At 50.8% G+C, this 15,333-nt stretch overlaps 1 protein-coding gene across 4 annotated transcripts in view; it reads left to right on the top strand.

Moving 5' to 3' along the window:
• The first annotated feature begins 3,355 nt into the window (after positions 1-3,355).
• NR5A2 (nuclear receptor subfamily 5 group A member 2) overlaps positions 3,356-15,333 on the top strand; it is an 88,602-nt gene continuing 76,624 nt past the window's right edge. The window contains exons 1-2 of one of the 4 annotated variants that reach the window (XM_051808312.1): positions 3,357-3,655; positions 13,917-14,054. In XM_051808312.1, the coding sequence (XP_051664272.1) occupies positions 3,592-3,655; positions 13,917-14,054 (202 nt within the window). In that variant the 5' untranslated portion in view covers positions 3,357-3,591. Of the gene's footprint in view, positions 3,656-12,858; positions 13,281-13,477; positions 14,055-15,333 lie in introns of those variants that run through there. The other 3 variants (XM_051808322.1, XM_051808332.1, XM_051808341.1) reach the window with 3 other exon arrangements.

Here is a 15,333-nt window from a genome sequence, read left to right as displayed (position 1 = left end):
CTCAGTACTGTAATAATTACTTCACTGAAAAACCCCAAAGGTAAAGATCACCAGATAGATCAGATTCTCCTAATTTCCTTTACAGAACTACTGGGGAAAAGACATAAAACTGTATTTTAATGCCTTAGTTTTGCACATGTGAGATAATATAAAATTCATAAAGGTGGAGAAAATACACTGAAGCATCCAAAAGAATTTTAAATGTCTGTGATATATCATGAAGAATATCGGAATGACTGAAATGGAGAATAGTTTTAAAAGAGTTATTTCTAGATCAAAGAACAGAGTTTGCAAATCTCTTTCCACCTAAGCAAACCTCCAGCTGAAACCAACTGGACTGCTCTCAGGACCAGACAGCTCATGCCTGGTAGGAACCGTGCCAGGATCAATGCCACGTTTGGCCTGAACTTTCAGAGAATGAGGATCACGTCCCTCGTTTGATACGTGCTGTGCTGAAGACGTACCTTTTCTGAGATCTGTGGATAATAAAAATGACAATGCCTTGAGATGGCATAGAAAGATGACAAGGAACAGACTGAATACAGATAAGCAACATCCAAAAAGTTACAGGACAATTACAAAATTGTGACTGACGTCACTAAATTTACACCAAGTCAGGGATTAAAATTCTTTGAAAAAGTTCACTAGTAATCAGTCCATTTTCAGAGCTTGTTTCTTAATATCTTTACATGCCCAAATGAAATGGCACTTGTGGAAATGCCCATGAGAGAAGAAATTCCTTCTAACTTCATTATTGTGGTAAATGTTTGCAAAATAATTTGATGTGCAAGAGTCAAAGGAGGGATTGTTGCCAAGCTTTTGAAATCAGGTACAATTTCTTTGAGGACATTTGTTCAAGGGACAAACAAGGGACAATTTCATCATACAAGAACTGGCTAAACAAAAAAGACACTAAAGGTTTATCAATTAATTATCTTCCTAAAAGACCTGAGAGAGAAAAGTATGTTTGAAATAACAAAATTACCTTTCAAAAGCCTTGTCTCACCCATCCAGGATGAAAACAAGGGAAAAGAAAAAAAAAAAAAAAAGATGGGGGGGGAGGAGTACAGAAAAACACAGAGATACCAAATGAGTCTATGATGCTTCAACCACAGTTAGGAAAAGCTGTTCCGAGTAAGGTCAGTGGCTGCCTTACCAGGGACTTACATATGAAAAGCTGCAGTTCAAAATTCCTGGTCTAGCAAAGTATTCAGCCATAAACTCAGGTACTTATCTTTAGTGGTACCACTCGGATGCCTCATTACACCTCATACCCTTACGTATTTGTTTCAGTTGGGGTCCAAATGTATCACTGCTAAATACATCAAGCTGCTGGATCAGAAGCTGATATAGGTTTTCCTGGAGTTTCCCTATGAGTTTCTTTTCCCCTATTGGACTAGGTATAAAGAAAGGCAAAGAAAGCCTGTCTGGCTGTGCACCTGGCATACATTCCTCTATACACGGAGACAAAGTATCAGAAAAGGAAAAATAGAACATTTTTCAGTGACCCTGACATTTGATACTGATGCAAAAAAAGGAAAGGAATTACAGTGTTAGAAGCCAAAAGTATGAAGTTTCTTTATATTTCCTATGATTTAATATCTCTCTCTCCTCCACATACAGCAGATTCCTTTATAGAGACTCTTGAAGATGGGCCAACAGTGCTCCAGCAATGTCTCTGATGACACGGTGGAAAGTTTCTAACCACAGTATCATTTGCAGCATTTCTCATTTATTTTATCCCCAGCCCCCAAAGATATGCCTTTTCTGATGGAATAAATGTTTCTCTTCATTTTTTATGAATAGTATTGAAAATCTATTTGGTGACCAAACGAATTAAAATAGACACTGAGTACAATTATTTAGGTTTGTATGAAATCTGTTGTAAAATCTGGCTTCCAGATTTCACTCAGTCTAAACAGATATCAGTGACCCTGACAAAACAGTCATAGTACCTGTTTAACCAGCTTTGTAAAATTATTTTTTCCTGTAATAAATATGAAGGTAAAAATTTGGAAAATCAGGCCTTCCCTCTGCAGCCTGTCATCCTTACTACCAGGGGCTCTAGAGGAGGGCAGTACTGCACAGACCAAGTGATAATTCAGGGTTCCTGGCTGTAAGGCCCAATCACTGAATCATTTGCCACGTCAACCTCATTTTCGGACCAGCTCTCAAGCTCTCATCCTAGCTGAGAGAAGCAGTTCAGTTTGAGCATGAACTAACCTGTCTGCCACTGTATCACCAAAGTCTAACCATCATGACAAAGTATATAAAAAAGCATGTGCTGCTTTACAGCTCTCTGCAAATTTAAAGAGAAAAAAACTCCCACTGACTTCAAGAGGCTTCAGATCTAGCCCACAGTGGAATAGCTTCACTCTATTTTTCAAGAGACTTGAAATATCAAATACCGTCTGATTATTCAGGCTTGAGTCTGATCTCACAAAGTGTATGCAGACTTAATCTATTGGGCTAGAGCTGCAAAGGCTGCCAGTGGCACTGCAGTGCACTCAGGCTGCCGTGGATGTAGCACAGCGTCACCCTGGGAGCCGGCGTGTCCCTGCCTTTCCTCTGCTGGGGGTGAAAGCAGAACACGATCCACTCACAGATGAGCTGAAAGATCGCCCAGTTATCTGCACAGCTGCACACCTTTGTAAAAATTATTTAAATCAAAACACTTGACAGCCATCTGACATGCTGTGAATATGTGTTGTACCTCCCAGCCTTAGGGGTGAGCGCAATACTGTCCACATATCATAATCCTGGGATATCAATGTTTAACCACGCTGTAAGGCTCTTTAGTGAGAAAGCAGTGTATGCTTTTAACTAAATGGCTACAACCTGGAGCTAGACTCCAGCCTGAGGACTGGGGCAATAAAACGGTTTTGTCTGACAAACCATTAGCAGAGATTTGCTAGTGCTGTTAGTCAGAGTGTAGAATCCCCAGAGCATTCAGAAGCCTCCCTTAAGGAATTAATGCTTGATTGTTTTGCCATCCAAAGAATGTTTACAGAAGCCAAAACAACCATGCTTGCTGTCCACTGTGCAAAGAGGTGATGACATCAAGAAGACAGGTCACAAGTCTGAGTTTATAGTCATTACACTTGTGTTGGTATGGCTTTTCATCCACTCAGTATGATCTTATGACCCCACAACTTTACAACCTTCCACTCTCTGGGCTTCATAGCACCTCTCCACTCTAGGTTAATCATTTCTCTGCCATTATCTGCCAACAGTTCTTATCTCTTTTGCTGTCACTTTATAACAGGGTCTCTTATCAAGCTGTACAAAATCACGTGACAAGGCCAAACCTATCACAAGTTCCAATTCTTCTGATTAGAGACTATCATGAAATGGGATACATGGTTTACAGCAGGTCACTAATGCTGGAAAAAGTACAGAGTCCACTCAAAGACATGCTTGTTACTTTCTGAATTCTTGGATATTTTTTTTTGTTGTTGTTCATCACGCCGACTTTCACTGAAACCTATTATAGCCTGGGTCTCAAGGCCAGAAAAGTTTACAGGCTGCACCTCTTCTGCACTCAATGCTGTACACCTTGTACCCAAGGGTACGGTATATTTACACCTAATAATGTCTTCTGGTTCCCACACAGTCATCATACAGGAATCTATAAAGCATGGACTTACATCAGTTGGTAAGTAATAGTTTTCCAACTGTTTTGAGGACTCTGTGTAAATATGTTAGATTTGTGGTTGTCCAAACTGGAAAAATCACTACAACTGGACAAGCCAAAACTGATTAATTTGCACATGTATTTAGGCAAGATAGAATTTTTATGATTCAATGTAAAAATGTAAGAAAACAGATGATGATTCATTGAATAACAATTTTCACTAGAGACAGTGCCATTATCAAATATATAATCGGATAATTAACAGTATCTTTATCTATTACAATTGATAATAACTGTGAAATTGTGTGTGTGCATGTATAAACATTTGCAAAAATTGGATTTAAATTGCTTCTGGCTTGATTATTCTTGTTGAAGAAAACCTCAGGAATGTTTTTGTGTCTTTTCTGTAGTACTGTAGTTTCTGTCAAATACAGATTCTTTTTTAGCTAAAAATGAAGACATGTCATGACTCAGTGGGGGTGGGCTGGATAATAAAAGTCGGTTAAGACTTCAGAGCAGCAAAGAAGTGAATACCTTCAGTAGCATATGGAAACAGCACCCGCTCCCCTTCTGGAAGCCATCAGGCATGGGTTTCTCTGGCTTACAGACACAAGGGGCATGGCACAGCCAGCTGCCCTGGGCTGTCCCAGGCTATGGGGGATGTGTCTGAGCCCCTGCCTCGTGTGTCTGCCCACCAACTCCCTTACCTTCTCTTCACATTCCCTATCTCAGGCCATTCTGGCTCTCAACACACTCATGGAGTGAGGTGTCTTTCCTTTGACAGGGCAAGAGCATCCCCTGCCCCATCAGCCTGTGCCCAGATCAGGACTGGGGCCAGGCAGGGCTGGAGAAGGCTTACCAAGAGAAACCCTCCTTCATGGAGCAGAAGGCGCTTCGCAAACCAGCCCAGCAGCACTGCAGGTTCCACAGCCCAGGGTTTTGCAAGGTAGTGCCTCAGCACAGCAGTTCCTGGCAAGGATGAAAGAAGGGATCTTTGGCCCTCATGTAGAACTAGGGCACGCTCTCCTCCTCTTGCCCCAAAGTGCGTCATCACATGGCAGGCAAGGAGCTCACCCTGATGCTGGGTGTGATATGGGCACCTTGCCATCAAGGGAGGCTTTGGGACTGTGAAGAAGGAGAGTGCAGCAACAGCTACAGGAAATAGCCTCAAATAGCTGATCTTTATCTTCTGGTTGGAGCTGTTGCTTCTCCCTGGAAAGGGCTCCCACCTCACCCTGGACCCAGCTGTGTTCCAGGCAGCTGACCCCCAGGGCACCCTCTTTAACTGCTCTAAAACTCCTGCACAAGAACCATGCCCAACACTGTAGCAAGATTTACTGGGCTGTAAATGTATGACTGGAGAACTAATGCCCGTGGATCACACCACCAGGCTCATGACCACCTGCTCCCTGGACACCTGCGCCTGGTGGCAGCCCCACTCTGGGATGGGTTCCTGGTACCTCTCTTCAGAGGGAGTCTTGTGGTCCCTCTGGCCCTCTGGTAGTGTTGTCAGGGTATCTATCTATAACAAACAGAGGGCACAGGACACTCCTGGGCTGTTGGACATGACTGTGACCAGGATCAGATCATACCTGGGCCAGGAGGGATGATCCGAGCAAAGTCACAGAGAATTCAAAGCCAAAGCCACTCTGGTGCTTCTCTACAGGTGTGGGGTTCTCCTCTGCACAGCTCTGCCCCCAGAAACACATGGAAAAGGTGGCAAGTCCAGCTTCCCTGCCAGCCCTTCCTTTACTGGGCCTTGCTCTAACTGTTGCTCTTTCTGGCTGCCAGGGAGGGACCTTCTGGTTCCCCCTCCTCAGCCTTCAGTATGGGATAGTAAAGTAATTATACAACTCATGTAACCGAAGAGTTGTCACTCAGATAAGGTTGAAAGGACACAACCCAAGTGGAAGGGAAAATAAGACATTTATCTGTGATATTTGGACCAATAAACTGTAATTTTCATGATTTCCAAAAAACTGGTAGATCTGGGTTCCCTAAGTCATGTTAATATGAGAAATAGATTGCTGGAGTAGCAGAGACTCTTATCACCATACCTCTAATATGCACTTGTACGTGACCTGTGTCACAAATATACCAGGACAGATTCACAAAGCATGGCTCAAAAAAAGCAGTTCTAAATCTTGTGAAACTCTCCAAAGTCCTGTGTGCTCTGAGTCAAGGGGAGGATTCTGCCCTTGTATGGCACTGCTCAGCCGGAGCCTATGGTGGCAACCCTGAAAAATGCATCTAACTCAGCCTTCTAAACTGATCACTGTGTACCTGTAAGGGTTAAATGTAACCAGCACCACCCTGAGGGCCTCTGCTTGGAGGTGGGGGAACCAAATAGGAAGGAGCTGGATTCTGTTCTTATTTGCACTGGAGAGTAATTCTTTAGGAGAAAAAGCTGTCCTCCCAGGGTGTAAGTACAATCAGCAGCAGGGTCAAGTGCTCTTAAAAGTAAATGCCATCCCTGGCCTTTCACTTTTGTCCAGTTCCTCCCAGCATCTCCTTCAGTTTTTCCCCTCTAACCAAGGCAGAGCAGGTGGGCTTGTGATGACTGCCACAGCCTCTGCAGCCCTCACCCCATGAGCCCCTCCAGCCAGGGACACTTGCTGCTTCCCAGCACAGAGACTGAGAGTTCCTCTTGTCAGGGAGCACCTGCTTTGCAGAATGCACCCAGTGCGTTCACCCATCTTGGGATAAGTCAGTTTTCGTTATAAACCAGTGACATGTCACAGCAAGAGTGACTTAGCTTCCTCCCAGCAAGGAGGGCCTCACCCAGCTCCCATGAATGCAAATCAAACTCCATTGATAAAAATAGCAGTGGATCTCTCCCTTGGAGAGCAAACAGAACCAGCCTGGAGCTGGAGTGTGAGTGGGCACTACCAGTTGTTGACACCTGCTTTTAGGTTTACAGTCATACGGTCAAAGAGGCAGCTAGAATTCACAAAATCTTAATAGTACATCCTATATCCAGATCATGCATATTATATGGACTTGTAAACATTTTTACAGAAATGCCATAATTTTTTTCTTCCATCAGATTCTGAGGTAATACAAAGATACTTGACTAGCTTTATTTTTCCTCTAATTAGCTTCTTGTCTTAGTGTCATCAGGGACATTATGCAATTTTTATAAGCATTGGCTATGATTATTTAACAGAAAAAACTGTTTCATTAATTAGAAAAAATGGTTATATAGGAGAAAAGTAATCTACTTGTAGTTTTCAACTGTGAAATTTTTTAGCTTGTAGAATACTTACTGCCATCTTAATTTTAATGTATGTCCTCAGGCAGTTAACAGTATTATAATTAGGACTCATGAGTTTGTCAAATTTGTTTTTATATTTAGTAGCAGTAGTAATAGTAGCAGTATTTTCATATGATTAACAAAGACACCAAATACTATCTTTAAAAGTCTGGATTAGGATTTTGGCCAGCAATTATGCTGGCAAAGCTTCCACAGAAGTGAACAGTTTGGGCTGTGTGAGGACTGAAAGATATGCTGTAGGTTATTTTTTTTATACCAGTGAACTTTTGCTATTATTCTTTACTTTTGTGAATTTTCTTCCCACTTTCCTGTGGTTATACTGCAAATGAGCTATCTACAAAAGGGACAGCACTTACATTTACATCCGATTTTTTCCAATTAGTCTGATTTTAAATACCAAAATACATGAGGCAAAGTAACAATGATTATGCCTGTAGTCTCCAGAGGGAAACCTCCAATACTGACAAAATGCCTCCAGCCACTTGTCCATGGGGGTAATTTAAAGGTCAGCTCTCAAACTTATCTTATATAGAGTGAAAGGGAAGAATTGTCTGCAGCAGCAGTTTTGTTAGGCTATATTGTAGGGAAACCTGTTAAAACTTCTCATGCCAGTTATTATTAATTTCTAGAGTTTACTCACATATTACAGGAGTACATTATATACATTACATAGATATGCAACCTTATATATAATAATATATATTGATACATTGTTATGTACAATGAACAAACATGCATATGTACAAAATCCTTATCAAGATTTCTCAGTGTAAACTATGTCTGGTTTATCTTCTCGTAGTTTGTTTTATGATTTTACACTTATGTGTAAAGACGTATAGATATATATGAGCTCAAACTTTTTTCATTATAAAGATCAGCTATTAAATTATTTTTAAGTGAAATTTTCCAAGCTTTGAAACATGGGGTGGGGGGAGGTGGAGGGAAGAAGCAGACCTAAAATAACTTTTTTTTCCACCAGCAGATCAAGGTCAGTTGCCTCAGCAAAAGAAATTTCATTTTTAAGCCTGTCTGTGCAGGATAAAAATCAATTATCTCTTATGATACAGAGACGGGCACTCAGCCCTGACAGGAGCCTTGCTGTATATACAAATATATTTGGAGTTCTCTTTCCAGATCAAGCTCTAGCTTTTTTAACCAGAGGTTCCACACTCGGCTCCAAAGGGGCAGCACAGGCAGAAACAAAAGAGCCTCGTCACAAAAGTAATTATCAATGCTGGGAAGGGGCAGGGGGATCGCGGCGGCGGAGGGAAGCGTCGGGATGATCCGGGGCGTCCGCCGGCCTGGCCCCGCGGCCGCCCCTGCCGGCAGCACCGCGGGGCACCGCGCCGGGCAGCGGCTCCGCTTCTGGGAGAAGGGCCCCTGTTGATGGATTCACCTCCTCGCCTCCGGTTAGGGGGGAAGCCGCCACCCCCGCAGCAGACAGGAGCGATCAGGGCGAGCGCGTTTCCCCGTCGCACCGTTAGCGGCAACAGGTCCAGGCAATGCGGGACTAGAAGGCGTTTTCCCCACGGAACTCGTGTAATTTATGGCAGGGAAAAAAAATATTCTAGCAGAATTCCTGCTTGCAAAACTGGATGTTTAACTGTCGCGTGGAACAGACCGCAGTTCGCTGCTGATGGGATCGATGCAGGGAAGCCCTCGCGCCGGCTCTGGGCACGGCTCACCGCCTCCCCAAGGGCGCACGGGGATGCCTTAGCCCTTCCAGGCCCTCCAGTTAGGTCAGCAGGATCTCCGTCGGGAAGCCGCCTCGCAGCAGGCAGTGCCCGGCCGCCCCTGCCCACTCGTGTCACCCTCGGGCGGGCGGCCCCACGGGAGGGAGCGCGTCCCGCGCCGGGCGATGCGGTGGGGACACGGCGGGGACACGGCGGGGACACGGCGGGCCCGAGCCGGCGGGACGGAGCAGACGGCGGCGGGACGCGGTGAAGTGTTACGACACCTCACTGATGACTCACTTAGCAATAAAGGAAAGGCAATCGCAGCGATGCTTTACCACCCACTTGGCCCTGCTCGCTCCTCACTCCCGAGTCTAGTGTCATCACGCTGCTGCCAGGTGTTCATCAGGCAGCAGTGCATTCCGGCGGGCAGCAGGAGCTTGGCCGGGCTTGAAAAATAGCTTCTCGGTCAATAATTGACTGTTTGGAAATGACTCTTTATGTCGGATCGGAGAAGAACGACATCTCCGTAAGGCAACAGTGAACGATTAGCTGCAGAAAAAAAGGGAACAGGCTATGGAAATGATCCTCTGTGGCGTGCGTTTTACAAAAGTAAAGTATTTTGCAAAAGTATTTCAGCCTGAAGCACCCACTCTGTTTTGCTGACAGTGGATCAAAAAGAAAAAAATAGGCGAGGAAAGTTTATTTTTGTGTTTGAGGTGGACTGGGTTAGGGATTCTTGTTCGGGTTTTTTGGGTTTTTGGTTTTTTTGGTTTGGTTTGATTTTTTCAGTTCTCTAGACAGGACAGTTTGTTTTCTAAAGCCTGAGTTGGAGGCACTAGCAGCCCCCATTCAATGAATCCCTAGGAATTAAATGTAGTATTGCCTCGGCAAAAAGATGAGAGGAAACCGGTTTCGAGGTACTCTCCCCTTCGCACTGTAGGGGGGATCTGACTGTGACAAGAAGTGGAGGGGGGAAGACGTGAGAGGGAAGACGTGAGAGGGAAGAGGGAAGAGGGAAGAGGGAAGAGGGAAGAGGGGAGAAGAGAAGAGAAGAGAAGAGAAGAGAAGAGAAGAGAAGAGAAGAGAAGAGAAGAGAAGAGAAGAGAAGAGAAGAGAAGAGAAGAGAAGAGAAGAGAAGAGAAGAGAAGAGAAGAGAAGAGAAGAGAAGAGAAGAGAAGAGAAGAGAAGAGAAGAGAAGAGAAGAGAAGAGAAGAGAAGAGAAGAGAAGAGAAGAGAAGAGAAGAGAAGAGAAGAGAAGAGAAGAGAAGAGAAGAGAGCAGAACCTATACTGGACACGCCTTTCCTGGTGTAAACAGTCTCGTAACACTGGGCGTGAGAGGTGCGTGAGGTGGAGCAGCAAACTGGCGTTATGAACTTCGCCGGCTGCAGAGGGATCCCGTGTCTGCCGCACGCTGCCTCCTCCGGGGCACTTCCCGAGGCCGCGCCCGTCTCTGCCGCGGCCGCGCCGCTGCGTGCCCGTGGCTGTGCCAGCCTGTGCCCGGGGCTGTGTGGCTGCGCCGGGAACAGGCTGCGTGGCGCTGACTCCCTCCTCGAGCCTGGCTGAAGTCACAGTTTTCACTGTAGGATGGCTCAGGGCAGTTCTGGGCTGGCAGGCAAAAGGGAATGTTCAGCGGGAGAGAAAGAAGGACATGATGCGGGTTTCTCTCCTTAAATACTTCCATTTAAGTAGTTTTGACCGGATTTAGACTTCCCAGCAGAAGTTTTTATTTGTTTCATTTGCTTCTGCGAAGTTTGTCTTGAACATTTACCACCGCCACCCCCAAACGTTCACTTTCGCTAGTTTGCTGAGAAGATAAATGAAACCTTCTCCGGGACACTTCCCGACACAAAGCTCGAAGGGAGCATGCTGTTTGTTTCTCATCAAGCAGACCTTCCAAGTTGGAAATGTCTCTGTTTAGGGAAAAGGCTTTGAAATTTGCTCAGGTTCTGTGGACTCTTGGAAACTGTAAGAAATCGGAGCTTGCCTAGAAATATCATCACACAGAACCCTCTGCCTTGAAAACAGAGAGGTGGAAGAAGCTTCAGATTATTTAAAATTAGACAGTGGTTTTTTTTAATGTAAATGTACATACATTTAAATGGGGAAGTATAAAATATTCTAGGTCTTGCTCCTTGTACTAATCAAGGCTGCTGCAGGCTCCCCGAGCCATCATCTTTTATAATTATAATTACACGCGTCAATCAAGACCTTCAGGCAAAGTCAGAACAAGGCAGGCAAACTCAGGAGAGAAATCGCATTAAAAAAAAAAAAAGTTTGGAGAACTTAGTAAGGAATGGAGAAGATATTAGAAGAAAGGGTAATTAAGGTTGCTCAAGGCAATCGTGAGAGCTAGAACTCCATGTTAAATTAAATGTAGCCACAAGGGACCAGGTATCATTTTTAATATGTACTGCCCTAAACTGTTACTTCGGAGAAATGTGGATGTGTAATAACCACTCCGAAGTACTTTCATCCATAGCGACAGCTCGCAGAGTGACTTTGCGATGTACAGATTGAAATCTCTCCAAACCCTTTCCTGGCGGAATCACATTAAGCCCACGAGTAGGAGCGAAAAGCCCGGGGACCAGTGCTAGGGCCATATCCTTGGGGGAGTGTTGTTCGGGGAGAGCCGACCCGGCCCGGGTCACCCGCTGGCGGAGGCACTTGGCCGCGCTGCCCGCGGGGGCAGCAGCCCGCCTGGCCCCGGCTGCGCTCGGGCTGTTTTCGCCTGCCCTGTCCGGACGCGGGGTTTCCTTCCCCTGCTTTTCCCCCGAACAGGGATGCCTTCCCCGGAGCAGCGGTAAGGAGAGTGGCATCACGGAGAGCTCCGTCGGGGTGTCGCCAAGCGGCGTGACCCACCCGGCGGTGAGCGGTAGGGAGGGGACCGGCTTGCCCGGTGGAGCCCAGCGGGCTGCAGGACCCAGGTCTGTGGGTGTCCTGACGGTCTGCTGTAAATGCGTCCGGAGCTGTGCTCTGACAGCACTTCTCCTGCGGGGAAGGGCTGCGAGGAGGGGTCGCTCCTCTGCGAGCCGCCCCCGGAGCGCTCCGGCCGCCCGTCGGGCCCAGGCGGCCCGGCTGCAGGCTCGGAAGGCCCGAGGGCCGCGGCCTCGCCGCGCCGCGGAGACCCCCGACCCGCAGCCCTCAGGGCGGGTGCCGGGGGAGCGGAGCGGAGCCGCCGCTGTGCTACGGACGCCGCGTGTTGAGCCGCCCGGGCTCAGCGCTGGGCGATACTACACGAGAGGGGTTGTTGGCAACTAATGTATCTGGGAACAATTTCCCAGGGGCCGAAACAGAGTCTCAGCCTGAGTTACTTCTGCCTAGAAACCGGGGCATTCCCTCGAGAGGGTTTTCAGCCGCCCCGTCCTAGCCATCCAGCTGTTCTCTCACGCAGCTCGCCATCCTGCTGTCCTAAAACTTATTCGCAGACGACCTGCTAAACTGTGAAATCATAACTTGAGGTATAAGGTGTTGATATAGTTCACCCGCTCGCGCTCCCGCCCGAAGGGGCATGGGGAAAGGTGAGAATGGAAGGAGCCCGAGAGGTCTGAGCCTCTCTGCGTGCTGGGCTCTACTCCGCTGATGCTGGTGTTGGGTTGGCTCGAGATTTGCGCTGAACTAGCAAAGCTGTCCCAGCTACTGGATGCAAAAAGTTGAGCGCAGTCGAGTCTGCTCGCATGTGGTGCGCTTGACTCACTGCGGGTTCACCCTGCGATCCCCACCCCTAAGTTACAACAACGACCAGTTTTCACCATCTCTCTCTCCCAACCGATGGGAAATGCCATACTCTGCGCTAGAGACAGTTCCGCGCCCCACTTCCCATCGGAAGTAATTTTCACCGCCAAATATTTTCAGCTCTTAATATACACAACGGAGATTAAAGTGCCAGAGGAGCACAGGCAGCCGAGCGCTCGGATGGGGAGCTCGGATGCTTTCCAAGGTGCAAATATCGCTCATCCCACACCACCAAACCTATGCGCCGCAGTGGGAACTGCGCGGAGCCTCCCGGACCCTCCCGGCTAAGGAGGGGCGGGAAGGGCAACGGGGGCGGGCAGAGCTCCGGCTCGACTCGCCGCGCGGTCTGCACCCCGCCGCCCCCGGGGCTCCCCCGCGCCGCGCCGCGGGGCCGCCCGGCTCTCGCCGCTGAAGCACCAGCGTGCGAGAAACGAGTTCTTTGGGACAACTTGGAAAGCAGTGCCACTTGCTGCACTGTGAGCCGGGGAAGGGAGCGATGGCTCTGCCAGGGCACTGGCTTTTGGCAAACGATGCTACTGGCACTGACAGATTTCGCAAGAAGCTTAGGGGAGGGAGACCGAAAAAGCCTAAATAGGTGCAGCGAGCTCCAACGCGGCTCCTGCCCGCTTGTGTCAGACCCTAGGGCTGCGCCGGCTGCAACGTGGCCGCAGGGTTTGGGGGTTCCACTGTGTACTCCCGCCCGCCCCGAGAGAAGGCGAGGGCCGGGGTGTCCTCAGCCGCCGCTGGCCGGGCGAGGGCATTGCCCCGCCGGCCCCAAGGGAGCTAGAGCGTGGCTGCCCGCCGGCACGGCCGCGGAAGGGAGAGTAGGCGTAGCCCCAGCTCGGCGGGGCTGGTGACCCGTCGGGCTCCACTGGGGCGAGGAGGGGCGGCAGCAGCCCAGTTCCTCACGCCGCAGCCCCGTTTAACCAGCGGGGGTGACTGCGCTGAACCAGTGTGTGTGCGGTGCGTGTGTGCGCGGGGGGTGTTGCTCATCCCGCCTCTGCCTTATTGGCTGCAAGGGCAGTGTCGGGGCCCCCCTTCGCTGGAGACCCCGCACCCTGCAGCCCCCAGGCTCCGGGAGCGCCTCCCCGCGGGGCCGGGGCCGGAGGTCCCGACTCGGCATCTCCGCACTTGTACCGGGGGGAAGCGGGGGAGGAGGAGGAGGAGGAGGAGGGGGGAGGAAGGGAGGAGGGGGACGGGGGTGGGAACCCTGTCCAGCAGCACCAGCGGCGGCAGAACGCTCCTGTGCACTGTGCCGCTCCGCATGGATCGGGGCGCCGAGCTGCCGCCGTGCTGAGCCCCGGGCGGAGCTGCTGCCGGCTCCCGGGGTTCCTCCTTCCTCCACGGCACCCCCCGGTCTTCCTCCTCCTCCTCCTCTCTTCTCCGCCCCCCACCGCCTGCAGCCCGACTACCGCTCCGTGGCTCCGCTAGCCGCGGGCACCCGGCGGCGCTTCCCGGCGGCCGGGGCCGCTCGGTGCTCCCGCTCCAGCTGGGCAAGGGCTGGCGTGGAGCACAGGGAGAGAAGAGGCGGAAGAGGGGGAAGAGGCAGCGGCCGCCGAGCGCCCCTTGCTCCAGCTAAATCTGTGCTGCCGTGTCCAGGTGCTGTTGTCGCGGACGGACACGGAGCTCCCAGACCGGCCCGCAGCCGCCTTGTCATGCTGCCCAAAGTGGAAACGGAGGCTCTGGGACTCGCCCGGTCGAATGGGGAACAGGGGCAGATGCCGGAAAACATGCAAGGTAAGGGGGGAGAGGCATGGCGCTCCCCCTCCGCGCACGCTCGGGTTTCCCTCGGCAAAGCGCTCCTTCGTCCTGCCAAAAAAGTTTGTGGCTGTTGCTTGCGAGCTCCCCCCGCCGCCGCCCGCTCCGCGCCTCCCAGAGCCCCTGCCTTCGCGGGCCAACTTGCAGGGTTGCTCGAGCGGGCAGTGGGTGTCGGGGCACCGGGTGCCGGGGCACCAGGGCCGAGGCGACGGAAAGGCCCTGGTCAGAAGGTGCAACCGCGGCCGGGGAACCGTCAAGCATCTGGCCGGTCGCAGCCTTCCCTGGCGTGCAGACGCCCCGTCGGACACTGCCTCGCCCTGCTGCAGATGCGGGGGATCTCGGTCTAATTCCCAGTCCGCGCCAAACTGCCTCGGAGTTTATGGCAGGCGGAGTTAGGCGGGGAAGTCCTGCCGAGCGCTCAGTGTGCCACACACCGTCCCGAACGGGACCCGAGGGCTCTGTCCCGCGGGTGCGGCGCTCGCAGGTACCGCGCAGGTGGCAGCGGCGGTGTCGCGAAACTTCGCAGTAGAAAGCCCCGATGCCGCGGAGAATTTGCGCCCTTGCGGGGTACTCAGGAAGGCAGAGGGATGCCCGAGTTGGGATGGTGCTGGAAATGTCTCCGGGGGTTGGCGGGACGGGGCTGTTCCCAGTGCCCGGCTCCGGCTCGGAGCGCTGCGCGGAGGGAGACGGCGCAGATCCCGCCGAGGGTCGGCTCTGTGCCTTGGAGCTGGCACCCCGGGATGCGGTCAGTGGCCACCCAGCCCTGTGCGCCTCTCCTGGGGCCCCAACTCCCGTCCTGCCTGCTCTTTCGAAATTATCCCCTCTCCTCCCGGGAGCCTGCTGTGAAGTAAGGGCGGGATGGGCCGGGGACCTGGAGGTGCTGGAGGCGACCTGCCCAGCCCTTTCCTCACCCAGGGAGGAGGCTCCGTGCAAGGGCACGGCGCTTGGAAAACCCCTGCTTTCCCATTTGTTTTTTCCTACGAGGAGGGGAACTTCGCCCCAGCGCCGTACCCTGGAGCCAGGACCGCAGGAGCAGAGGGGAGGGCCGGGCCCTCCTTCTCCTCCGCCTGCGGCCGCCCCGTGTCCGCCCCACGCCGCTGGCAGGCGGCGATCCCTGGCCGTGTCGAGGTCGCTCAGGAAAGGTTTCTCCGGCAGCGTGCTAGCGGGATAATGTCCCCGCGCTCCCCGGTAGCTCCCCCGAGCGCCGGGGCGCAGCTCTTTGCTTTGGCGACCGGGCGCTTCAGGCGGAGTCTGAGCG

The sequence above is a fragment of the Manacus candei genome, unplaced genomic scaffold, assembly GCF_025592945.1.
Source record: "Manacus candei isolate 608988 ecotype Guabito, Panama unplaced genomic scaffold, ASM2559294v1 h1tg000005l, whole genome shotgun sequence".
Taxonomy (NCBI): Eukaryota; Metazoa; Chordata; class Aves; order Passeriformes; family Pipridae; genus Manacus; species Manacus candei.
This window is presented reverse-complemented; position numbering and strand designations above follow the sequence as displayed.